This window comes from Gallinula chloropus (assembly GCF_964237585.1).
Source record: "Gallinula chloropus genome assembly, chromosome: 1".
Classification (NCBI taxonomy): Eukaryota; Metazoa; Chordata; class Aves; order Gruiformes; family Rallidae; genus Gallinula; species Gallinula chloropus.
Genome location: NC_140085.1, coordinates 87,687,637 through 87,714,871, shown reverse-complemented (window position 1 = coordinate 87,714,871; position 27,235 = coordinate 87,687,637). Strand labels below are relative to the sequence as shown.

Below are 27,235 nucleotides of genomic sequence, written 5' to 3'. Positions count from 1 at the left end.
GGGACTAGGACAAGCACTCGCCTCACGCTTCAGTCAGACTGCTTGGAGACCGTAGACAAAATAAAAAAAAAAAGCAGTATTGTATCTATGTATACATGTATATATTTATATAATATATATACACACACACTCATATATAGCCAGCTTTCCTACAAGTCAGCAGGTACAAATCACTGTCGAGAGCACTCGGATGTGTATTTTATTAATATTCTACCAATGTAAAAACAGAATGGCGACGTGGCAACACGCATCAATAAATAGAGATCAAAAAAAAAAAAGCAAAAAAAAAAGAGGTTAAAAAAAAGATGAAATTAAATACAGATTCTAGCCGTGGGTTTAAAATCAGAACTATCGGGAGAATGTGGCATCCTGCAAGTTAAAACTGCAGTTAAAAAAAAAATAAAGAAAAAAAAAGAAATATTACAAGATAAAACCAGTAGACTGTTACAGTTCACATTATAAACCCTGGTGTCCTTTTCCTGCACGCACCTGGGGAAAGGGAAGCCTGTTCGAATTGAGAGCCTGGCAGGGGGGGGCAGGGAGAGAAAGAAAAGAAACCCAACCCAAAACACCAAAACCCAGTAAGCTTTCACAGTGGCCTCTTTCCAAATAACGTCCCCTGCCGTTCCTGGCAGCTCCCCCCCCACATCCCCCACCCCAGGATTTTGTTCGTCCGCTCTTCTCTGCTGAGGATTGGAGACAACTGGCACACAGGGGGACGCAGGAGCTGCGGCTGGGCAGGGAGCTGCTGCAGCAAAGCTACCCGCCTGCCATCGTGCATGTGTGTGTATTATATTATATTATATTATGTTATATAGAACCCGCCTGGGCAAGGCTTCTCCCAGAGTGAAGCTGCAGGTTTTTTTTCCCATCGCTAGCGCTGATTTTTTATGGTTTTTTTTGTTATTTTAAATTAAAAGGCTTCTTTCTGCTAGCGGTTCGAGCCTTAGCCACACCACAACCCCCCCCCCCCCCAAAACCCAACACCACCCCACCCCACCCCACGGCAACCTATTTTCCTACCACGCTGCCCGGTTCCCCCACACTGAGCCGGGGCAGTTCTTCGGACACCCCGGGATATGGATTCGCTGACAAGAAACGCTGAGCTCTGTTGAATGACCCCTGCTAAGCTCCCGACCAAATTCAAGCTGTGCACTACAAAAGTCCAAAACTTCACTTAAAAAGAAAATAAAAAAAAGAGGTTAAAAGAAAAACTGAAACAAAACGAACTTCAGCAGAGAATGAGGTTTGGGTCTTTTTGTTTTGTTTTTCCTTCCTTCTGTTGTGGGAGGGGGCATGAGGCAAGAGTCCTGGTTCTGAAGTACACGACAGCAAACTTCCAACATGAAGAGATTGTCGAGGGGAGAGACATTGGTGTGTTGTATTGCTCCGCTTTCCCTCCTCCCCCCACCTAGTCCCCTGCCCCGGACACCCTGCAGAGTGAGAGTACAATGAAACTGGTTTGTATTTATAGATATTTTACAAGGTTAAATAAGAACAACAATAATAATAAAAAATTGAACACTAAAATGAACAGGTTGGTTGGTTTGTTGGTTGGTTTTTGTGGTTTTTGTTTGTTTTTTGTTTTTTTTTCCTCTTTTTAATTTTCTTTCCAAATGTGACCAGTGTTGCTGAGAAAGACTCAAATTACTGGTGATTTTTCCTGTGCAGCTGGCTGCTTGGTACCGGTTCAGGTGGAGTTGGAGGCTGATGCTGTAGCTACACTATTGGTCTGAACTCGTTCTCCTGCGTTAACATCTGCAAATGACAGGCAAGAGAGGAAGGGAAGACAGAAAAAAAAAACAACCAGTATTACCTCCAAAATACAGACAGATTCGGAAAAACAGCTACGACATTCTCCGCTCAGGGAAACCCGCGACTCCCACCGAGGTGCTGTTTGGTTAGGATGCTCTCCTTGGAACTGCTGGGTCTGGGGAGAGGGCGGGAGGATGGTCTTTAGGCAGGACAAAGGCAACCTCAGGGCTGAGGGCTGCAGGCGGGCGTGTGAGCACCCAGCTGGGCTCTGGCAGATTTTGCAGGCACTAACGCTGCCGGCACAGCGGGAAGTCGCTGGTGTTATGTTCCAGTAACCCTAATTGCGAGACGAGGCGCGCTAGCATCACCAAAGCTAACGCACCACGTAGCCATGGCCACTACAAGGTGTCACCACACTGGTGCCCAAGTTTGGTATGGCTGGGTCTTCTCCTAACAAAGGCATCTGTTAATTGTGTGAGTGAGCGCAGACAATGAGCGCGAGGAGCCCGCTCCCCCCAGCAGCAACAGCTTGTGTGTCAGTGTGTAATTCACGCACTGGCTGCCTCAGAAAACGTCTTTCAAGCCTACTGGCTTTATTCTGTGTTGCTCAACCAGAGTCAGACCTACTACCCTCTGAACTGCTGAAGCAGATGAACATCAAGGCCTGAAGCCAGTCACAAGCTTTACGCGAGCGTGCGGCACTGGGGCTCTGCAGGAAGGGGTCTCCAGCACCTTCTCTTCTCTGGGAGGGACAGAGCTCCGCAGAGACACAGCTCGTGGTACTGTGGGCATGTGTCAAACTGCCTTCCAGGAAAGCACAGAGCTTGCAAAGTAACACCAAAAGGAAATCCACTCAAGCTGTGCTTTCAAGCGCCACGTGTGTCAGGTGTTTTCTCTACAAAGATCGTTCCTGGCCTTAGCAGAGTTGGTGGGGACAAAAATGCACTGACTTCATCTGGAAGCACCCCACACAGGGTCTAATTAGAACACTCAAAAGATAAATGCACGAACAGTTAAAAGCATAAAATACCCAACACAAATACAGGATGGGAGAAAGATACTAAATGAGGTTTTCTGCAGGAGACCCTCATGCGTTTCTCCCTCTTAGATCAAGGGTAACTGCAAGGCTATCGATGATACTGCAACAGAAACAAAGAAAACCCCCCAACTTATTATCTCAGTACAGAAGAGGGCGGGCTGGGCAAGCACTGCATTCAGTGAGGCACAGGAAAGGACTCCTAAAAGGAAAGAATGGATTTACTGACCTCAGACCGGCGGTCAGTATAAATAATGAACAAGGCAAAACACAACCATCAGGCGCTGGGGGTGCAGTAATACTCCTCTAGCCCAGGAGAGCTGGTGAAGCAATGCAGCCCCCCAACAACGCTCTACAGAGGATTAAAGAAACCCCTCTCCTCTCCTGCCACACTGACCTGACCATAGCAGGAGGTGCAGCCATGAGCAAGGGCAATCAAACGAACGGAAGCCTAGAGATGGGCAGCACTGTCTGAGCAACAAATTAAGTAACATCGACAGCGGCAACAGGAAACAGGAAATCAAACACACAACAGCACCCAGGAATACAAGGGACAAGGGGGAAGAGAGAATGATGCCTATTTTAAAAGGAAACACTGCAAGGAGGAAGACACATCCTCCTGGGGGATACAGATGTCAGGTGACTGCTCCGGAACTTCCCCATTCTCTTTGACCCTGCTCCAAATCAACTGCAACCCCTCCCTCCCAAAGGAATGACCACCACGACAAAAAGCTCATGCAGTGAAAGCCCAGAGGCAGCATGACAGCAGCAACAATGCTACTTGAAAAGCTGGCCTTGCACGTGGGAGATGTCCTCCTACGTGAAGAACGAGCCTGAAGGAGCAACGCCCATGTCCCAGATGCATGCACATCAATGACCATGGAAATCAGGAGTGACACAGCCAGACAGCTAATAGTTCCCACACTTCAAACTCCCCCCATGCCTGTTCTAGATTAGTTTTCAGGTATGGACAAACTCCAGTTACTGCAACATCTGCCGTGCCTGATGCAAGCAGTCCAGCTGGAGTCTGTACTGCTGGCAGAGGGCTTCTCTGTGTGTGCACAGAAAGTGCTTGTACTCCATCTGCCGAAACGAAGCGCGCCTTTTGATCTCCTGCTCCCGAAGACAGCAGAAGCTGAAACCATTATCATTGCTGTGCTACTGAGCAGATACATGGGAAAAGAGAGAGGAGGGGGATGCAGCTACTTCACATAACATATGTAAGACATGCTCCTTTTCTATCATCACTCTAAAGGGAGAGTTCCTGAGAAAAATATACGCCATGTGTCGGAGCAGGAAATGAACCAGGTGACGCAGCCCAAGACCATTTACGTGGGGCTTTTCGCAACGCCACATGGAAGCTCACTCTGGCTGGGGCAGGGCACAGAGTCTGCTCCAAGCCCTGCTGGCTCCAAAGCTGCAAGAAAATTCAGCAGTTTGACATTCCAGCTTGTTCTTTGAATCCGTGTTGACAGGACATTTGAGGAACAAAGAGGTGCTTGTTCCAGCATCGATTTGGTGAAGTGCCAGAAAAAGAGCACAACTGGAGTACGAGGGGTCTGTGGACATTCACTTGCTCTTCACCACAAGAAATCAGTATTTGGGCATAAGAGAAGAAAAATCCAGGCCTTCAGCAGTGCTACTAGAACATCTCCTTTGCAAAGCAGCTGCCTGTGCCACCATGGAAGCCCTGCGAAAGTTGGGACTGTTCAGTCTGGAGAAGAGGAGGCTCAGGGGAGACCTTACTGCTCTCTACAACTACCTGAAAGGAGGTTGTGGTGAGCTGGGGGTCAGCCTCTTCTCGCACATAACTAGCGACAGGACAAGAGGGAATGGCTGCAGGTGGCACCAGGGGAGGGTCAGGTTAGAAACAGGAGAAATTTCTTCTCAGAAAGAGCGGTTAGGCACTGGAACAGGCTGCCCAGAGAAGTGATGGAGTCACCATCCCTTGGGTTGTTCAAGGAAAGGTTGGATGACGTACTCAGAGACATGATTTAGTAAGTACTATTGGTGGTAAAGGGATGGCTGGAGTAGGTGATCTTTGAGGTCTTTTCCAACCTTAATGATTCTGTGAGTCTAGGAGTTGACATGCAGCTTTCCAGTATGGGACAGATGACTACACAGCAGACTGTGGCTTGAGGTGAGGACAGCCTCTTGGCCCTAACTGATCCACCCGACACCTCCTTTTGTGAGAGCAAAGAAACCGCATCAGGGCTGAAGTATCAGCTGGTTCCAAAAGTTCTGAACAGAGGGCAGAAATTCTCTCTCACCAGTAAGGAGCACATCCTCCAGTTCAGCTTTTACCTCTGAGGAATGCCTCAGCTTTCTTGGAGGGTGTATTGGACACTCCTTAGAAAACCTCCCGGAAAGAAAGGATGAAGCTATAGTTCAGAGAAAGAGAGACACCAACTCAGCCCGAGAAAGCCCATTAGCACTAATGGCAGCATTAGCTGGTTGGATTCGTAACGCTGACAGGCTGTGCTGCTCATCTCCAAAGATAGAGAAAAACCCTACTGCCCGCCTGGGAGTCCCCACAGGGCTGCTGAGGAGACAAGTGGAAGGAGGAGAAGAGCCTGGTTTTCACACAGTGCCGACAGGGATAGAAATCCAGGGCTCAGAGCAAAACTGGCGAGACTGAACGGTGCAAGAACCGTCCTGGACTCGTTCCTGTGCTGAGCTTGCAGAAGTCTGAGCAAACTGCCAGAGCCTCTTACCCTGGTTAAGGAAGTCAAGTTTTCCAAAACTCCTTCAATGGGTATACCATCAATACTTTAAATCTTATTTTATGGATTGCTGTGGTCTTTTTCAACCGCTCCATGGTTACACCAGCTCTAATCTGTTCTGCGGCTGAACGTTCAGGCACACCGTTGTATTTGGGATTACGCAGGATCAACGCAGCGGGATGCCTGCGACCATGACCCCAGCATCTCTGCTGGCACAACTCCCCTGCAGATGGCAATTATGCTCTTCCCATCTTAGAGCTGACTGCCAGAGAGGTAACTACTGCTGCTGGCTGATTCAGGAAGAAAAACAAGCAGATATGCACTGATGTGCATACTCCCCTCTCACGTGCTGTAGCTGCACAGCTGTGAAACCACCCTCTTCTTCCTCCCAGCTAGATCAAATGGCATCCACGCAAACAGAACTGGGCTGTGAAATCACCACTGTGCATCTATCAGTTAACAAAAATCACTCATCTTGGGTAACTTTTAAGAAGGCGGGTGCGTGCCGTGCAGGTGGGCACGCGGCCAGCACTGCCGGCCTGATGAACCCGGCACTGCTGAGGAGGTGCACAGAGCAGCTTATGGAGAAGGCAGCTGTGCTGGGCAGAACAGAGGACACTCCAACCTCAGTATCAGTCCTACTTGCTAGAAGTAGACAAGAGTTACACACTAACAATGCAGGTTACAACTGACATGTCATCTGAATTGCCTTGTGTTGTGGTTTTGCCTGACAAGGTTCTGGTGCAGGAACGGGGGCTGTAGGGGTGGTGCTACTTCTCATTATCCTACCTGGTAGGATAATGTGCGTGTGTAGTGTGACAAATAAGATGGGGGGTTTTGTCTCTGTTCAGTCTGTTTTGCCCATGACATTAACTGCAGAGCGGTCTCTCCCTGTCCTTATCCTGACTCCTGAGCCCCTCTGTATGTATTTTCTCCCCTGTCCAGTGGAAAAGGGGACTGATAGAGCTGTTTGGTGGGCATCTGGCCTCCAGCCAGGGCCAAACCACCACACCTTGAGAGCTACACTTTGTAGCATCATCACCACTCAAAAAAGTAGCTTCTGGACTTGCACAAGTTCCTTACACGAGCAAACACTTTGCATAAAAGCCTCTTGCCTATCAGCATGCCCTGGGTTATGTGAGTTGCTCCCATGCTGCTTTAGTAGTTACTGAAGAGCTAAACCTTATTGTTCTGGGATGTACAGGGGGCACAGGGAAAGAAGGGACCCCTTCCACAAAAATCTCCTGCTATGTGTAGCATCAGCAAAGCACCACAGATTAACATAACCTCATACAGGACCTAATCCTGAAAATCACAGGTCTGATGAAATCCCACTGCTTGCAGCAAGAACCCACATGTGAGTAAGAAACTACCAACCAGCTGTGCCACGGAAACCCAAAGGTGATTGTTGCCCAATACCGAACTTAATTTCACCATTTCTTTCCAAGCTGCAAGGAGTTTATGTTTGAACTGTGAATCCTATCCCAACTCAGTGCAGTGCTTGCAAACAGGGGGTTAAAAATGTAGAGCTCAATAAGCTGGTGTTGGTCTAGGTGGGGTTTTTCTGGGTCATGGTTTTATCTGTTGATTTTTATTTGATTGCTTGTTTTTTTTTTCTCCTCCTCCACTTTTAGTATACTTCATATTTAGAACCTAAATGCATTTCCACCCCCACAGGAACTCTTGGGAAGTGCTGGGTGAAAATCTTCTTAACTCTATTATAAAGTCCTCAAGACTTGTATCTTGGCAAAGCAAACTCCATAAAAGGCATGAAAGGGACATTAAGTGAAATATTATTTTTCAGAAGGCCTTAATAGAACTTTCCATGTTTGTATTTTGCAGTTTTTTCACTTTCACTACTTTATCTGCTCCCCCCTCCACTCGTTGAGCAACAGATGCACATAAAAGGGAAACAGAGGACATGACTACTTGCAAAATACTGCCAAGCATATGAAATAAACACACTACATTTGAGAGTAGCAATTCTGCTTTCTCCTAGATTGAAGTCACATAAACTGTGCAGATTGTATCTTTTACCTACTGCTATTACATTTTCAGAGAGAAGCCTCATCTTTCAAACCCAGGTGCATCTGTCTGTCCTGGCGTACGGAAGTGCTTTCTGTACAGCATGGCTCCACCAGGCACATCAGCTATCGGGTAACCATGCAGCAGGTTAACCTGCAAAGGCTTTCCTGAATACCTTTTTAATTAGGGCTCCTCCTTATCAGCTATCTTACATCAAGTAAATGCCTTACACCTCAAAAGGGGGTCACAGCCCTTGTCAAGTGGGACTGACACGTTTGCAGGATATGTATGGAAGCACACCCATTTTGCAGCCTGCCTTAGGTTGCCAGAGCCCGGAGACAGCTGGCTGGTGTGCTGACTCAGGGCTGACTCAGAGGAAGTGTGCCATGTACTGAATCACCTCTGCCACATCCTGCAGCACCTGGGATTTTCTTTGGGAGCCTCCCAACTGATACCACCCAGGCTTTTAAGCTTTCACTGGAAACAGAATACAATACAGAGTGGCTACAGGCCAACAGCGAACTTTTAAAAGGGTTCTGACAGAAATCTGAGAGACACCAAGAAGCAAAAAAAAAAAAAAAAGAAATTCAGTCAGTGCTGGCCAAAATCCAAAAGCATCTGCCTTGTGCCCAAAGACAACATGAGCAAACTCGTTAAGAAGCGACTGTGACTACTGAGGTGAGGCAGTGAGCACGATGGCTGAACTCCCTAGACTTTCAAGCGCTAACGCCTTTGGGGAAAACATCCTCTCCATCCACGCAGGCCACGCGTACTGAGCTAGGTGTTTCTTCTCTTCCTAGGCATCACAAACTCATGCTCCAGGTCAGTATAAACTTCAGACTGGCTGAGAGCTCAGAAATTAGGTGCAAACCAATCCAGAAGGATTGCTAAAAAACAGGTGAGAGAATGATTGTTTAATAGCTAAAGCCTGAGTGAGAAGGGCCGACAAACTGAACAGCCGAACACAGCTCAGGTGCCCTCAGTTAGGCCTGGGGTTGGTGGCCACAGCTAGCACCCAAACGGCCACCTACCACCACCGAGTTTCAGGTGATGCTGGAACAAACCCTTCCTCCCCATTCACCCCAAGGGCCGAGGCGGCTTGTGGGCCTCAGCAGAGGGAAGGTGCCTGGGCAGGGGGAGCGAGGGTGGGGAGGGAGGCAGGCAGATGCATGTTCTCACCTGAGGCAGCTGTAGCGTTTGTAGGGGTTGAAGCAGCTGCTTGGTTCCGGGCATGAGCAGGGATGAGGATCGAAGCCAGAGGTGGGTTACTTGACAGTTCTGGAGGGGAGGTGGAACAGACAGTTAGCTCATCATCCATGAAGAGCCCCACATGCAGGCTCAGCTCCTCAGGTTTTCCCCTGTAATGGCAACACGAGGCAAAACACATGCCCCTGTGCCCTTACAGCCACAGGTCACGTTATGCTTTCTCCTTTGTTGACCAGTGAGTTGAAGCTACAGCCATATTCATCAAGGCAGTCTCCAAAGCAAGACTGTCACAATTCTAAGTAGTGGTGCAAGGGAATTAAAGGGAATTGTTTCCCAGAGAAAGACAGCAGCTTGGGAGTTAGCAAAGAACCAGCCAAACCTGTTCCTTATCAACGGCTCCATAACGCTGCTTCCTTCTGAGCACTGGAAGGATTCCCTTTGCAAACCCACTTGCAATCAGTCTCAAGAAGGACGATCACAGTGGTGCTGCTTTGGGCACTGGTTCAGTAAGCAAGCGGCTGCCACAGTTGCTCCAAGAACTTCAGTTCTTTGTCTCACTCAAGCACCACTTTCTCAAGGACCCAGGAACCAAAGACCAATCTCTCACAGCAGCTTCCTTAGGTGAAGCCAAGGAGAGGTGACATTTCCTTTAAAAGCAGAGGGAAAGGCAAAGGGACTTGGTTTGCTGGGCAATTTAAATGGTCTAAACAAACAAAATGACGCAACCATTCTTCCTGAAGATCTTAACCAAAGAAGAAATAGTCACGTCTTTTAGGCTCCAAATCTAATATAGCATAGGCATCCTACAGCCACAACTGTGGGAGGATGAAGGGCAACACACTGCCAAACAACAATCTTTTGGCACCCTTGCAAGAGAATCTAGTGTCTCACAGAAGGTGGGATTGAGCTGAGACAAAACAGGTCCTGTTTGTTTCGGAAACAGGAGTGACTGTCTCTTGAGGAAGCAACATCTGATGAAAAGGATATGAACAGTTCCCTCACAGAAGGGGACTGATGACTTTTGGAGCTCCAGCTCATCTGGAGGAGAAATGAGAATAGACAGCTTTTTATGTAAGACCTCCAGACAGGTCTTGTTGTACAGCAAGGGCTGTACAGAAACTAGTCCAAATCATGCCATGGGCTCAGTAAGGTGGTTTTGTACACAGTCTTGAATTATTTGGGCTCATTTTTTAAGAGCCTAATCCTTTTCTTTACAAGCTTTAAGCTTAGGGCCTGGAGGGATCAGTAGGCTACTTAGCAAGGGTTTTTTTTCCTCCATTAAGTTACATAAAATTTCTTATCAACTGGGAGGGCAAGACACAGAAGAATCACCTGCTTACAAGCCTCTTATTACTACGCATTTTGAGACTGCCTTTCAGCGCTTATGAACACAAACTCCAGTCTAGAACCAAACAGAAGTCACTACATTATCTGCAACCCATCCAATCTGTCCTGTAATACTCCATTCAGGTCTAAGCAGACCTAGCCTGCCCTTCTAGAAAGCCCTGGTACTCTCGGCATCTGTACAAACACTGATCCTCACACTCATGTGGGAATAATTCAGAATTCATATATTCGTAATATAAATCAGAATTGTTAACTCTCCATTTTAAATAGAAAAATAAACTGAAGAAACATGAATCCTCAAGTGCCAGGGCTGAAACATCAGTGATAAACCCATACTTTAACACTACCTTGGGTATTAGCTGCTCTGTGATAGAAACTGTTGCTCCTTTAGTATTTTTTCCAAAGCTGTTTTCCAAATCTGCTGTGACTGTGACTCTGCTGTTTCCCTCGCTCCATCCCCACATCATTTTGTGTGCATCCCTGGCAGCAATACAGGGCTGTGACCCAAACAAAAGCAGAGCTACAACGTCAAGGAAACCAAATGACATTTGCTACCTTCCGGTGCTAAGTGATGCCTCGAGGATGCAGCTGTAGGACTGCCTGCATCGCTCTCGCCAAAGAACCAGCTGATCTGACAGCACAACACCCTTGGCAACAGCACTTCAACCCCATTTTCATTCCTCCCCTACGCTCATCTTTCTCAGCACCTATTACTGCAAGCATACGGGTTCCTGCTGTTTTTAAGGCAAGTGCAACCGCTTCTCTGTCTCTACCTAAACAACCTCCGTAGAGACTAGAAGGCTGATCGTGCCCTCACCTCCTCAAGCCCCACACTATCTTCCTTGGTATAAAGCTCCTTAAATTCAGCATGCTCTGAACGCCTCGATGCTTCGCTTTGAGAAGCAGGTGAATTCAGACAACAAGCAGCCAGAGCAAATCAAACTCTTTTGGCTGAAGTTTAACAGCAGCACTGCTTGAGAGCTCGTTTGAATTTTTGTTCTACTGCATTTTTTCACCTATCCCACCTGTAAGGATAAGACATGTCACTGCTGAGGAAATAGTCTGACCTGTGGTACCCGCAGACTACGAAGCACTGAGAACCTCTATTCCCACTGGTTTCCAACACAGGACTTGAGCAAGCTGGTGAATTTAGCCTGCTTATCTAAACCAAACTTGGAGCTGAAGGCTGGGCTAATGACAACCAATACTGCTGCAAGAAGGTATTGTGGTCATGGCAATCCAAAGTTTTCACCACTGTATGTGAACAGAGCAGATACCCCAGTTAATTTATGAGATCCAACTCCCATTCACATCAGCCAGGAGAACATCTTTGGCTTCCTCCTGATCAAACCAGCATTTGCAGCCAGTTCACATCTCCAATAAGGAAATGTAAATGTCCAGTTTTACTAGAACACCAGATCATCTTCATTCCTGAAACATGAGAAAATGCTTGGTGTTGGGAAACAGCACAGTGCTCTTTTCAGTATCATTACGCTTGGTGTATCAATGCTTCATAATCCCCTGGAAAAATTAATCTTATATCACGTTTGCTTTGTCACAGTAACAAATTTTCCACACAACTCAAGTAATTCCATCAGTTTTTCTTCAACCTAGAAGAGTGCTAGAAGCAAAACGAATTTCATTTTTTGCCTTTTTTCCTTAGTCTACAAAAAAACCCCTAGATGTCACTCATATAGTCACACAAAGGATTTCTGGTTAGAAACGTAAGAATATGTATCACTCTTCATCTCTGTTAGAAGGGAGATATATATGTATACATATATAATTTCATTTTAAAGGCCACAAGCCAGGCTCATTAACAAATCTGAACCAAACAAACCTCAGAAAGCTCACAAGACCCACACATTTCAGCAAAGAAGTCACTTGTCAAAGCGAACCATGATAACCATACTTAAGTGCTGAATCACAGAAGAGTGTTACAATATCTAATGGCCAACAAAGAGTGACAGTAACATTTGTGACTCAGCACAATCACTGACATGTTACAGGAAGTTTAGGAAATGGTAGTCACTTCACAGGTTGTTTAAAAACTCAGCCTCTAAGAGGAAAACTGCTTTTTGTGCTCTCTGTCTTGCAGGTCCAACAGCCACTACTGAACTGCAGCTTTGTGGCTACTGCAGATATTTCCTTGGCCAAAATAAATTTTTTTTCAAACCCTAATTAATATCTAACATTTGTTTAAATACTAGGAGAAACTTACAGGCAAGACATTAAGAATGACCAGCCAAAGCTCTCTTCAAGAGATATCATCTCTACAATAAAGCACCTGTGTACCCCAAAACTACTGCTAGCAGCCAAAGACCATGATCTGTGTCTTCCACATACTCTCACAGCTTTTTTCCCCTCCCCCCTCAACTATATCTGAGCAGCGTCTGTGCCCAAGATCAGCAGGTCTGGTATAGTGCTTAGGTTCTTTCTGAAAAAACAACGTGAGGCATTAACAGTCAGGTTAATGTTGTTATTTCTAACAGATTTGCCTTCAAGACTTCTGCAGCTACCTCCTACTTCATGGATTTCAGGCAACTGGATGTAGCCAAATAAAATACTTTTAAAACTTAATATTGTCTACTGAAAATAAACGCTCTTCAAAACAAGAGGATGTCTTTTGTTACTCTTTAAATTACCACAGATGACTTAACACAAATCATCACCTGATTTGAAGTGACCTGGTCTATTTCCCAGTTGGGATTTCTTCTCTGGACTAGCCAATCTGATGGGATCTTGCACAATCTGGCTAAAGAGCAAGGACTGTAAAGTGGTCACAGGAGAAGCAAAAGCTTCCTGTGTATCTTAAGGCTGCAAGCAGGACTGTAGCTACATGAGACTCTCTGTTGTGCCTTTACTGTTTACAGAGATCTTAAAATCAGTGTGCTAACTGATGCATTTATTTATTTATTTTAAAAGCTCAGTAACCAGAGTTTGACTGGTAACCTGCAACAAAGCTTACTTGGAAATGTGTTAATGGCTGGCCTCTGTTCTGGCTTCCCTTTTTAGATGGTAATACTGGTACCTGCCAAGGACAGAAATGTGTTTTTTTGAATCTTAAGGCTGCCATTCCCATGAGTGTCTGTGCAAAGGGAGAGCACATCGGGTCCCTAGGATGACCATAGAGGAGCTTTAGTATTTGCTTGACCATTAAGGTAGCTTACACAGCAGTTCCTACATCGCCTAGGGGTAGGAGAACGGGAAGGGACACATTCCCAAAACATACGCTTGTTTTTCCTCTAAGGATTTTTTAAAAAAGACTCACTATAGACCCTTCCAACTATTTCACAATCTTAGTTTTCATGTAGTAGATGGGTCCAATCTTTAACATCATTAAGAAATACATTTAAAAAAGAACAGGGCTGAAGCTGTATTAAGCTACTGGGATCAAAACTATCTTAGCTACTGACGGTGGTCCTACAGTGGAAAGAAAACACACTGAGTCCTGTAACAGATGCAGGAATCAGCACAGAGAAAGGGACCTGGAAGCACAAGCTATTTGAATACTTCAAGGTGTTCATGCTTTGGAAATGTTCTAATATATCCAATATATTTGCCTGCTGGAAGGCAGCTCCTCAAAGTGAGTTAAAAGTTTATTTTCACGCAGCTTAGAATAGAAAGCTTCCTGCCTGTCTTCCTCTGCCTTGGTTTTTGGTGGGTTTTTTGTTTCAGGTTTTTTTCTTTTCCCCTAAGAAAACAGCTCCACAAGTTTAAGAAGAGGGTTTCACATTTTGGGAGATGGGCACTGCATGCACCAAAGAATTTGAAAAATTGCATTATGTTACCTGAACCAAAAGGTGTTTTAAAATCTCATCATAAAACGCACACAGGTTTATTCTTGCTCAAAGGGTGAGAACTGGCAGCTAATCACTTTTAAAAAGTGCGGCAAAATTAATTACTACCATATTTATATGCTACACTTCTCACATTCTCTGGCTTGGCAGGCAAAACTGTTCTACAGGGGAATATCAGTTTTACATTTCTGACTTCTGTGGAAAAAATACACGAATGGTTTTTAAAACGAGATACCAGTCTGGCTTCAAATAAAAGCAGTTAGTTGTCCATCATTTTTACAGTTTCTAAATGGCTGAGTCAATGTAATGCCAGATGAATTGTACAGCACATAGTCTGGGCACTAAAGCCTCTGTATTTCTCTCACATCCAGAACCAAAGAGGGCAACCACACTTCAAACCTCCCTGCCAAACCTAATGCACATTACTCCTTGCTATGGTGTTTCAGGTATGAAGGAGTAAGATCATCTCCAAAACAATGATCTAATCCCCACAGGCCTCTGATGGTGGAATTTTACATGAAAACATCAGCAAGGCTTCAGACACTGAACAGCAAACACCAGCCTTTGTAACAACCCTCGGTCCCCTGCACTACGTTTGAATCGAAGGTACCAGGCATCTGAAAATCCTGTAACCCATTTCTCCAAGCCCCTCTCCTCTCTTTTTGAGCTGGACAGCTGGTTATGCAACCACTTAATAACCTTAGTCCTGCTCAGAGGTGTTTCATTGTTTTAGTTTGGCTTTTTTTTTTTTCACTTTTGAGGGAGCGATACCGCATTACAGCGAACATTTATTCCCAGAGCTTCCTCCTAAAGAAAGGATCCTTCAAGGCTCACAAGCTACCTTGAGTGGTGAAATTGAAGAGCGCAGGTTTGTCTCGCCCGTTTGGTAACTTGACATTTGGGTCCCGTAGTTCATCGAAGAAAGAGTGCGCACAGGCCTCCAGGGGAGTCAGGCGGGCAGTGGGGGTGTACTCCAACAGGCGGCTACATAGCGCGATTGCTTCTGGTGGAGTGCGGGGCCGGAAGACCTAAAAACACACCAAAAACAAAAAAAGAGAAGAGAAACAAGGTTGTCTGGGTATGGTTTTGGGTTGGTTTTTTTTTTTTCTTTGCTGACCAGAAGCAAGTCAGAGCAATTAAACCTCTCGCTGCCCAACAAGCTGGAACAAACATGTGGTTCGTGCTAATCAAAGTCCTCCAAGTAAGGATGGGAAAATCCAGTTCCTGGGGTTGAGAAAGGGTTAATTGCAACGTCTTGCCCTAGAGTGAAGGTGCAATGCCAGCAAGAGACTTCATGAGAGAGCGCACTCAGAAAAACAACTGTAAGAATGAAGGGAAAATTCATTCAAAAATCATGACAAACACACACAGGTGCTACCAGCCATGCATATGGGGTGGAGTGAAGGTGGGGAGGAGGGTTCAAATGAGCAGGATTCACTGAATGTAAAAAATTGAATAAGGCCCTGCTACGCTTTTGGGTTGGTTTGTTCTGTCGTCACTGTTCTTTGTTTTTTTGGCTAGTGAATGAAGTCTTACTAACATGGACTTTTGCAGGCAGGCCAGTCAGATTGTTGCTATGGAGGCTGCTGTTCAACTCTGGAGAACAACAAGGAAAGCGCGGGTGGGGTGCAGGAAATGTCTAGCTCTAATTTGGAAGTTAGTCCTTCCGTGACCTTATTCTGGCAGGTCACTCCCATAAGTTTACTGGGATAATTCCTGCACATTTGGTACTTGTAAGGACAGCTGAAAGTTGCGTCAAGAGAACCAACTATTTTGCTCTAACTGACTTTTACTGCGGGTGATTACTAAAAGGAGATCTTCACTACAGCTTTAAGTCTCTACGAATGGTTCTACCTACTGCTAATTACACCCCCCATCCTCCTTTCTCATTATGTCAAAACCAAAGTATGAGTTAGTCATGTATGTGACCTGCATGATCTCCTAAAGCACTTGTCTCTTGCTATGTTCCAAGTGATATGCAGGCTGGGGAAAAGGCAGGAGGGTGCGTGCTAGTGTTAAGTTCTGATATTGTTGGTAAAACCCCAGCTAATCCAAAGTGCTTTGCACCAGTGCAACTGAACCCAAGCCACACAGCACCAAGAAGGGGGAAAAAAATATTAAAAAAACATCAGTGCATCACATGCTAGTTAATCGTAGGTGAGGAACTTGCACAGGCACCCATTAAGTAGGTTTTAAACCAAAGACACAGGCTCTTCTGAGTAAGAATCAACCACAAATGCTAAATTCTCTACGGACTGAACTTTTATCCCTTCAGTGCCCAGCTGGCTTGGAGGCAACCATGTTTTCTGGGGTGTGTGCTGCACTAACTTGTGCTGCACAGAATCCTGACTTGGGGCGTCAAAGAGCGGAATTTAATTCTGCCACCAGCTTACTGCAAACCAACCAAACAAAAAGCTTCTGCATGATGCCTGCAATCACAAAAGGAGAAAAGGTAGAGCCAGCCATGGGGAGGGGCAGCAGAAGCTGCTTAGCACTTGCTCCCTGCAGAGCCTGGACTGCTGACCACAGTGCAAAGTGGATGTGAGGATCTCTCCCAAGCCACAGCCTGACCAGAACAAAATCTAAGACTGTCTCCAATTGAGTAAGGGAGGAAAAAAAAGAAAAAGTTTGTTCTTTTTCAACCCCACAACAAGTAGCACAAATGAGTATGTCTTGAGGTAAATCCACAGAAGTGAAGTTGCTTGCTATTTAACACAGGTAAAACTACTGAGGTCTCCCTCATGCACCTTCTCACTGTTGTTTTAACAGGCTTGGTTTGCCACAGCTCGCAATCGAAGTACTTCACTCAGCTGCATTTTTCCCTCAGGAGAGCTCACATATTAGCTACTCTACAGATTTTAAAAAGGGGGAAAAAAATTGTCTTTGCCTTGAGGAAAAAACCCAATGCCTTATCGTAAGCAAATCAGTAGGCAGACGGTCACAAATCTGCCATCTGTAAAAGGAGTACCCTTAATGTCCACTCATTTCCAAGTCATTGAAACTTTAATATCTGTTTCCTAAACCCTGTCAGAAAACTACTCAGCCTACGTTCAGATCAGAAATTAGTTACTTGGGGTAGGCAGTTCCCAAAGTCTACCCTAACTGCTTCAAACCAGGGAAGGAGAAAAATAAACGAGAAGGCCTCACATGGCCTCTCTCTGCAACAAGTGGTGACTAACACATGAAGTGAGTTACAGGTCTGAGCCCATCTCCATCGCCTTGTGTTACAACATTCACCTGGCTGCTGCCTCAAGGATATGGTTTGAATTCAAATATTCCATGTCTAGCATTTCTCTCCTTTCTTTTCACGGCTAGGCCTAGTAATTTTAAAAAATGTTTAAGTACATACCCGTACTCCTGAGGTGAAATGTCCTGTTCCTGACGAGTCCTAAAGATGATAATGCAGTGAAATAATCCAAACAGGGGGAGTCAATCCAAAAGAGAATTGTCCAGCAAGGAAAAATATAGCCAATATTATAAGAAATCCATGGTGTGGGGGACATAGAAAATGTTTATACAATTAGAAACTTTAAACATCAGTCTCCATAGCAGCAAGTCCAACTTCACCACAGTGTATGCCAAAAAATTTCGATTGTGCAATGGTGAGGCATAGTATAGAAACATTTCTATATTAAATTTATGTTCCAATGCCAGTGCATTTACTAAAAAAATAAAAAAAATCGAAATCAAAACTCGAACTAAAAAGGTAATTGAAATTCCCATCATAAAGAATTTTCAGTCCTCGGTTCTGGATATAAATGTCCACAGACAGTGGGGCCAGATTAGTTCGTCCCCAGAGGTACATCCCACTTGTAAATCTGTCCCAGAGACACAATGTAAACTTTTGGGTTGTTTTGGGGTTTTATCCCCCCCCAAAAAAACCAACCCCCTAGCAATTTATAAGGGAGTGCAAAAATCCAAGATCTGTACTTTGAATTTGGATGCTTTTAATTTGTGTGATCTACGAGTACCTCAGGCCGCCGCGGATTATTCTCCATTTTGGATTGACTTCCCCCGCCACTGGATTTTGTTTGCTGGCATTATCTCCTTAGGATTCTTCAGGAACTGGACGTATCACACCTCAGGAGTGCGGGTATGGACTGAATTTCTCTCTACTGCGGGTTTATTCCCCCTCATACCCGTCGCACCTGTTACTGAAGAAATCTTTCTCCCCTCAATTTGTCCCCTCCCACCTCCCTTTTGAGTAAGGCCCTAAGATATACAAGCGAAAACCCCTGCGGTCTTTTAGCTCTTCCCATTCAACACAGTTCCACCGGGAAAGCTGCCCAATTCACCCACCGAGAACTACACGAGCGGCTGCTGCCCGTGGCAAAGGGTACACCAGCACTTCCATGACGCGGGGCGCCGATGCCAAAGCAATGCCGGGCTGGCGCTCCGTGGTGGGAAGGGGTGGGAGGACGGACAGACAGCAGGACTCGTGAGCCGTGAAGCCCCTTGCGCCTACAGCTCAGTGGAGGATCAAGGTCTCTGTAGTTCTTGGTGAGAAAATTGACTTAGTAAATAATCCGCGGATTACTTTTAGTCTGCGGACTAAAATTTAGTGCACGGACTAAAATCCGGCCCATCGGAGCAAAGTCTGTCTCGGTCTAGGATACATCTGGGTGAAAGCAAAAGAAAAAAAAAATTAAAAAAAGAAAGTAAAAAGGAGAAAGAAAGAAAGAAAGAAAGGAAAAAAAAAAGTAAAAAAAGCTAAGTGCACAACGTAAAGTGTTTGGGCAGACTTAACATTTAGTATGCAGACTAAATATGGCCGGGCAAAAGGCACAGCAAGTCCACAAACGAAAAACAAAAATAAAACACTGACAGGAACTTTTAAAGCAATCAAATACTACCCCACCGGCGCAGCAATTCATTTTTCTAAAATGAAACAAGACCTTGTGCAAGGCTATTTGTCCACAGGAGGGACCGAAGGCTCAAGTTTTCATTTTAAAAAATGAACCTGTTTTGGAGATAAACAAATGCAAAAAAAAGGCTTTACATACAATATTCTTCAAGGAAAATTTGCACTTGCATAACTCAAAACCTCTTGTTTCTGCAAAGCAAATGAATTTCAGGCTGAGACCCAGGTCGCTGCTTTTTTATTTGGTTGGGTTTGTCAGGGTTTTTTTATTTGGGGTTGATTTTATTTTTTTTTGGCTGAGTTACCAAAAAAATCTCAGAATGATCATGTCAAATGGAAATGCAGACACATCCAAAACCACAGCTTTTGGGTTCTCTTCCCCTCCCCTCCCCCCACCAATCCTTCAGATTTCAATAAATCTATACCTCACTAAAAAGCTGAGGGACCAGTGCAAGTTCTTACTTTATTCGGGCATGCTGGTGACGCTCGAATGCTGACGGACCGTAAGAGGCACACTCCTCCCTCCCAACTTACGCTGCTATCAGTGGGACTTTTTGCATGTTACTTCCCCTTCGTTTTTCTGGAACAACCACCATCTTCAACATTTAAAAAATTACTGCCAGGCTTCAACGCCCCAGGCACGCTATGAGGCCCCAAGTGACTGCGATTCAGAAGCCTTTGTGCACTAACAGAGCAGGCACATTTTATCTGGCTAATTTGCAATAGCTCCCACCACTGTTGCAGAGTTCACGCCTCTTCTGAATTTTCTTTTTCTTTTTTTTTTTGCACATATGGAAAGACGAAAGAAAAAGGATGGAAAGCACAGGATTCTCCTATTTCACTTCACTCACATCAGCATTCAGCTCTCAAATAAAACCACATGGGGCAAGAGCGAAGTATTGTTTTAACAGAATGGCTGCTCTGACTTTCAGTTCATTGACATTCTTCAAACAGACTTTCCATGCACAACACGGAGCTCCGTCGTCTTGCTCTAATTAAGCCCCAAAGCCAAAAGCTTCACAATGTTACACCAAGGTGCTCTTCTAGCCAGCGTGTATTAAAAGACATGACTTCATGCCATCAACCTCTGTGCGTTCTGCATGCAGATTGTGAATACCGCTCGCATGCTGTGATCCCTAAGAGAGCAGAGGCTTATGAAAATGACATCTGTTGCTAACGCATCAAGTTTGTGACACCACAGTTAAAAATTTCCTCACCAGCTTCAGAGACTCATTGACTTTGCCAAGAACCACCCACACCACCGATTCAAGCTGACAGTCTGTGCACATCTTTCGGTTGGTAAGCACATTTTTGATGGCACATGAACATTAGGTAAGAAAGATCCTCCCTTCAACCAAAAGCTTGTACTGGTTGCTAGTGATCAAAGCCATCAGATGTAGGACATGACCCTCAAATCAACTTTTAAAAAATACAATTGCACAATATGATTACAATGACATGAAGCCGTATTTTGGTCAGGCAAGTTTAACCTAATAAGCCTCATGATAAACATGACACATTCATAAATACAAATGAGAGGAAAGAGACACATGCCAGAGATCAATGATTGCATTGAGCTCCACCTGACACAATGAAACCCTATGCTGTGCCTGAAGCTCTGCCCTTGGGACCAGTCTTGTTCCACGGGCCTGGGACTTTCACAGCAGGATTTCTGAAATAAGCCATTTCGTTTGGCTATTTTGAAGTGCATAAAACTCATGTGATATAAATGAAGGTTAAAATGTCCATCAAGGAGGCACTGACGTTGGAAATGAGTTCTAAAAAAAAAAAAGTTTCGAGCCCCCAACCTCCTTCTCTGATTAAATCCCCCTGCATTTTTTCTAAAATAAATATCAAGTGCTTTATTGGTCAAAAATCCCTGTCAGGTGGCACCTTCCAGAGATAGGGGTAAATGAATTAAAGACAGAAGGGTTAAGTGGCTTACAACTGAGCCAACACAGAACTGGGAACAGGACCAGGAACCTGTCTCCAAAGCTACATCTTGTTGAGACCACACACTTGTTACTGAGCTCCTTCCATTGAGGACCCGGCAGGGACAGAATGAGCTAGCGTTTATTACCCAGTGCATGTGCTCCACTCCTATTAAACTCTTAAGGAAGGCAACAAAGTAAGCAGAACAAAACAGCTCCTCTTCTCAGAAAGACTCCCCAGAAATCGACCCCTGGAAGCGCTCTCAGCCTCGATGGGACAGCCGCTGTGAGCAGCCTAGACAGATGTGTTGCAATGGGATGGTGAAACAGATGGTACGTTGCAAAAGGCAGGTGAAGCTTAGCATTTGATTTCCATAGTTGCACGGATGTAAATCATATCTTAATGTTACATTAGTGCTCACTCATTTATTGTTAAGCAGTACTTTCTTTACTGCATACAAATTGGGCAGAGGCAGGGTAATTTACCACCCAACAAACCTGGTTTCTTTCCTCGTGCTTTAGATGGAGGTAAGAGATTTACCCTGTCAAAAATAATTGCTCCTACAAAAGGAGCTGGGATACACGAGCTTGCCAGAAAAAAAGAACTTGTTTTCTTTCTTTTAAGTTAGTCTCCAGCAGAGCTGTTTTCACTCTTTGCCTGGAAAGTCATTACACACCAACTGAAAAACAGAACTGTACTCTTCAGAAAGAGGTCAGGACACGGTTTCACAACAGGCACAAGTTACCTGGAAACATGCTGGAAAAGACAGTTCTGCCCTGTTCCCCTGTCCCAATACTTGTGGTCAGGGCTGGATGGTCAGCCAGGTAAGAACGGCGAACGTCTGTGTTATTCAAGAGGTTTTTGCTACTATACAAATAATACTGCAGGAGGGATGCATCAGAAATACACAGGTGGGAGGTGGAGAACTGACCCTGCTGCTCCATGGTGAACTTATGCCAATTATGAAACTGCACCCAAAGAAACATCTCATCTCCACCTTGCCTTTGCAGCGCTACAGAAGAGCAGACCTCAAGAAGAATCTGCACTTTCAGCTTTAACTCAAACGCAAGTCCACTTAAAAGATTGCTGACAAAACAAATCTCGCTTTCTTTTGTCATCAGTTATAATTAGAAGTGACAAAACGAGCTGTCTATTTATCCATTTTACTGTTTGGTATTCTTCCTTGAATCTACAGTATGAGCAGTCACTTTGGAAGCATTACAAGCAAAACAATCTGCTTAAAAACCAGACAAGAACCAGGAGAGCAGGAGTAGCACAGGATGAAGACATGACACTGATTCTGGAGGGTGGAAAAACATGCTCGTGAGAGACACCAGACTCTTTATGTCCCAGTCCCCGAGCGTGAGGAAGACGACAGGACTGCCTGCTCCAAGCACAGAAATACTCAAGGAAAAGTGATCAGTGTGGTAAAATGTATACGAAGAATACACACACAGGGGACAGGGGATGCTCAGACTAAAACATCTGCCAAGTATTTTAATATTAGCAGAAATTCTTTCACAATGTAGGCTGAGAGGTCCTAAAGTCAACTGCAACTTAATTGTAGTGGCCCAGTGCTGCAGAGAGGAGTCCTCATGTATTCATCCACAAGGCTGCACTGAAAAAAGGGCAGAGATGCTTAAAACCAATCTAGACTGACAGTTTTTCTTTCCCTTTCTCTTCCACTGCTGAACAAATGACTCCTGTCTTTTTCCATCTCAACACTGGAAATTATGATTCAGACATGAGCTAGCTATAAGATTTGGGTATGGTGAACAAAGCCATTCCCTTGAGTACACTCAAACTTATCTCACCAACCATATATTTAAAAAGTGCTTGCATGTGTGAACAATCTTGCAAGCATCTTCAGAACAGGAGAAGCAAAGGCCACTAAACCACAGCTGACTGAAAAGATGTGCCATCCATTTTAAAGAGCTGCCTGCAGTGGAATCTGCTTCCCCATCTATACGATGGAGACAAGGCAGAGGTTATGACTTGCCTAAAGAAAACAACCTTTACTGATAGAACCTGTTGTGTTGTTCTGCCGTCATTAACCATGGGCACGGCTGCAGCTCAGTAGGGAAGCCTGTTCATTTCAAAGCCATTACTGGCAAACACGTGGAATCCTTGGGTGGGGAAGAAAAATCCAAATGAGCTCTCCCCCCACACAGAAGAGGCCTAAACTACATAATTATATTACATTTACTACAACTGTACTCAGATGAAATTCTTTATGAGCTGGATGCAAGGGGAATGGCAGACTGTCACAGACATTTTTCTTATTTTTGGAAACAATCACAGCACTGTCTTTGTTTTTCATAACCCAGAGGATTTGAGATTTGAAGGTAGCATCCAAGTAGTGCTAGGATAAAGGACAGCAGTGACGAGGACATGGTAAGCAATCCCTATCTAACACCATCTTATGAGGCACACATTTAGACATTTCAGCAGCTACCTCACTGTCCCTGCTCCCCCTCCAAAAGGGCCGGAAGCTTCAGAGAAAGTTCACTGCTGAAGCTAAACTTCAGCAGCCCTGTGATGTACAATCTTGCACTTGATCTCAGATTTTCTTTTTGGCTTTCCAGTCACACAGTTTTTAAGTACAGATGAAGCTTAGTCAGAAGAGGAAAAACAAGTAAAAAGATTAGTAGCAGACAGAGATCAGACTGAACTTCCAAGAAGAAAGAAGGCTCAAAGAGCTGAGGTGGCTGAAAGACACAGAAGGAAAGTTCTGACCTAGTAAAAACAACAGCAGCAAAACCTTCAGAAAGGGTATTAACTTGTATTTGATGAGCAGATACAGTTGGGGGAAAAAAATCCCCCAAACAAACAACAAAAAAACCCCACAGACAGGTTTTCTAGTCTTCAGGTTTACCTTGGACAAGACTGTGTGCCTAAAAGCCTAGCTACTTTTACCCTGACTGTATCAGTCAGTCAAAAGATAATTCTCACCACTGCAAAAACTTGCTTCTCTTAGAACCTAATGCTACTCACTCAGAGACCAAGGCAGAGAAGTGTCTGCAAATACAAAATGGGAAGAGAGAAGACCTGCTTTGGAAGAGATGTTTGAAATATCCTGGGAAGTTCAGATTCTCTTTTCTTTTGCTAGCCAGGGACACGCTGAACTCCCATCGCAGTCTGCATCATGCACGTAACCGGTGTAAAACACACACGTGCTTGGGCAACACAGAACTATATTGGAGGCACGAGAGAGACAGGTCTCTATGTGTTCCTGAATGATATTCCAGCTCTTCAGTACTTCCATCTCAACTTGCCAACAGATTGAAAAACCAGTCTAAGAGCAGTTTGCACTGTAAACTAACATTATTGCTGCAGTATAAGAAGTTATTTTTTAGTGTTAGCTTGACTGCTCTCCTAATATGTGGAGAAAGACCCTTGTTAATTTGAGATATCTTTCCTTATAGTACTGCATCACACTGAGTATCAATACCGTATTTAGAAGATATCAATCCATTTCTACTGAAAAGTCTTAAGATACAACTATTATGGCAGACTTTAAATTTCCATAGAACTTGTGCTCAAAAATTCCAATTTAAACTTGAAACTGAATGAATCTGAGAAACAATATTCATTCATGGACTCATCTTTATTCAGTCTCAGCTTCTCTAGTTCTTCAAAAAAACCCCAGAACCTATTCTATTCCGCCACAGCACCAGCCATTATTTTTCTTCACATAGTAGGTAGTAGCAAATGCAGCAAATTACACCATTCTGTCCTAAGCTAAACCATATCCCTAAGTACCTCATCTACCCTTTTTTTAAAGAGATCCAAGGAAGGTGACTCAACCCCCTCCCTGGGCAGCCTGTTCCAGGCCCCGACAACTCTTTCAGTAAAAAATTTTCTCCTAACATCTAATCTGACCCTGCCCTGGCACAGCTTTGTGCCATTTCTCCTTGTCTTATCTCCTGTCACCTGGCTGAAGAGACCATCGCCCACTTTACTTTTGTGTAGATTATTGTCCTGGACAAGACCAGTTCCAGAGTGCATAGAAGAGGTTAAACAGCTAGACAACAGCTAAACACGCACCTTCACCAAGCATCTCCTCTGCAAGAAATTAACTCCTAGTAGGGCCTACAAACCCCACAACTTCAAGAAACATCAACAGCGTATTAAATGCCACAAGGCAACAAGGAGACTACCCTTGTGTCAAAGAGCTTAGGGAGCATCTGTATCCTAAGTAATTCTCTCACAAACATGCAGAAAACAAGCTGGAAGTTCTACCACACAACGCCCCCTTAAACTTCTGTTTGTTGAGGCCTGTGGTCATAACTAGTGCACAAAAGTAACCGCCTTCTAACTACCGTACTCTTCAGCAGTTCCTTGGCTTCCATAGCAAAGGTATGTGCTTTTGAGGTGGAAACAAACTCCTGCCGGCAACTACCTGCAGCACTCTAGTTACACACATAATCATAACAAAAAAACCATTTGCACTTTCATTTCTTCAGTCATTTATTTTCTGCTCACTAAGCAGCTGAGTTCAGAAGTGCTTTTTCTCCCACGCTTTTCATTTCTAAGATGCAGAAGCTCCAGGAGGATGCACATGCCCACTGTCGTGCCAATACAGCTGAGTAAGGAAGACCAATTCTACATAATACTATCACTTAAATCCTTCACAGCTCAACATGCTCAAACTGTTGAAAGAAAGGGATCTTCAGACACAATAAGCTGAGAGGATATGCATCCTTACCAACACCACGCTGGACAATCAATGTTGTTAATTTAGCATTTGTATAATAAGAAAAGTGCAGATCAAATGAAGCATCATGTAACCCAATTGTAATAAACCAGTTTAAATACTACTATCCTACACCCAGCTGGTATCAGGAATAGTTGTGTCCAGAATGACTCGGGAATGCTTATGTTGCAAGCACTGCTCTCCAAAACTAATTGTGCCCTAGTGGAGAACAGAGAATTGTTCTTGCAAGCTCCTCTTAATTCCTTATAGCTGACTTGATTTCAGTTGTGATCCTTTAGAACAACCAATAAAACTTTCCTATAAATAGAAGGAAGTCATGGTTTTTTCTTGAAGCCCCCACTCACCAGAAGATGTGTGTTGTGCTCTAACCGGCCATCAAGAGCGTACAATTTTTAAGACTGCTCAGGCCGAAGATCATTGTGTTGCACAGGTAGCTTAGATGTTTACTCTGTGTAACAGAATCACAGAAGGGCAGGGGTTGGAAAGGACCTCTGGATATTACCTAGTCCAATCCCCCTGCAATAGCAGGATCACCTAGAGCAGGCTGCAGAGGGAGCATCCAGGTGGGTTTTGAAGGAGATTCCACAACCTCCCTGGGCAGCCTGTTCCAGTGCTCTGCCACCCTTACAGTACATCTCTGTTCTCCTGCTCCACTGCATATTATTTAATCCCCCCAATCCAAACACATTCTCTGCAGGAATTCAGACACAACCTTAGCATTCAAAGCTACAAGGCTTTTGAACTTACTCTTCCAATTTCTAACATGATGCAATTTGAAACCAAAGAGACCAATGCCTTGGGATTTCATCTCCCCTATTTTTTTCCCTATTAACATTAGGTATTAAAAGCCTTGCTGATTTACTGACATCTCATAATATTATAAATCATTTTGCCAACCCACAGAGACAAACTTGGAGATGGAAATACAAACCAGGGGTTACCAGGGAAAGGGAGAATTCAGGTGGTGTGTAACTCATTGGAGAATCTATTGCAAAACAAGTGACTTGCAGTACCTGTCATGGCACGTCCCTACTGTGTACACGGCCTGCTAGCACAAAGACACTCGATGAGCTCTAGCTAGTTTGCAGAGTTTCTACCACCACAGAGCATTTGGTCCAAAGGAGTCTGACCTGGACATGCACTCAGCTAGGAATGTGACCCCTCCACACATACACACTGCTTTCTTAGTAGAAGGAAACCTGAGCCGTTAAGATAGGATGAAAATATACTGCTACTGTATCAGCCATTTCTCAAGCAGCAAAAAGAAAACATTAACTACCCAGGCTTCAACTGCTCAATACTCTATATTTAACTTATTCCACACCCAAGAGGCTAATTAAATAATTGTTACCAGGTCCCAAGTCAAATATCCATCATTCCTCCACATGTGGAAGACTGCTTAATTGGGTGGTAATGAATTTGTTTTAATGCTAGCAGTTTCCTCTTTGGTCACAGAGGTTGTAATATTGTCTGCATGTACTGCAGTAGCGTCTCCCTGAGAAAGCTAGATAACAAGAACAGCCTTAAGTAACTCCAAGAAAACACAACCCTACTCAACAGCACACTTAGAGGAGTTAAAATATAACAGCATCTATGAAACAACCAGTTGAGAAAGTGACTGTCAGCCTTTGTCACATTATGTAATAACATGACGTGTCACAGGTATCACTGGAACACTCATTTGTTGGTGACTTCTGTGCACATTGATGTATAGCATGACAGGATTCAAATATAATGCAATCTGATACAAACACAAGCAGCACTGGTAAAGAAAACACCTGTAGGCAACCTCAAAAAAACCCGGGACCAAGAGACATTACAGTGCACTGCTTC

At 44.4% G+C, this 27,235-nt stretch overlaps 1 protein-coding gene across 1 annotated transcript in view; it reads right to left on the bottom strand.

Moving 5' to 3' along the window:
* Positions 1-1,477: 1,477 nt before the first annotated feature.
* GSK3B (glycogen synthase kinase 3 beta) overlaps positions 1,478-27,235 on the bottom strand; it is a 151,286-nt gene continuing 125,528 nt past the window's right edge. The window contains exons 9-11 of the mRNA XM_084272788.1: positions 14,734-14,920; positions 8,719-8,817; positions 1,478-1,758 (exon numbers count right to left, since the gene is read on the bottom strand). Coding sequence (XP_084128914.1) covers positions 1,691-1,758; positions 8,719-8,817; positions 14,734-14,920 — 354 coding nt within the window. The 3' untranslated portion in view covers positions 1,478-1,690. The remainder of the gene's footprint in view (positions 1,759-8,718; positions 8,818-14,733; positions 14,921-27,235) is intronic.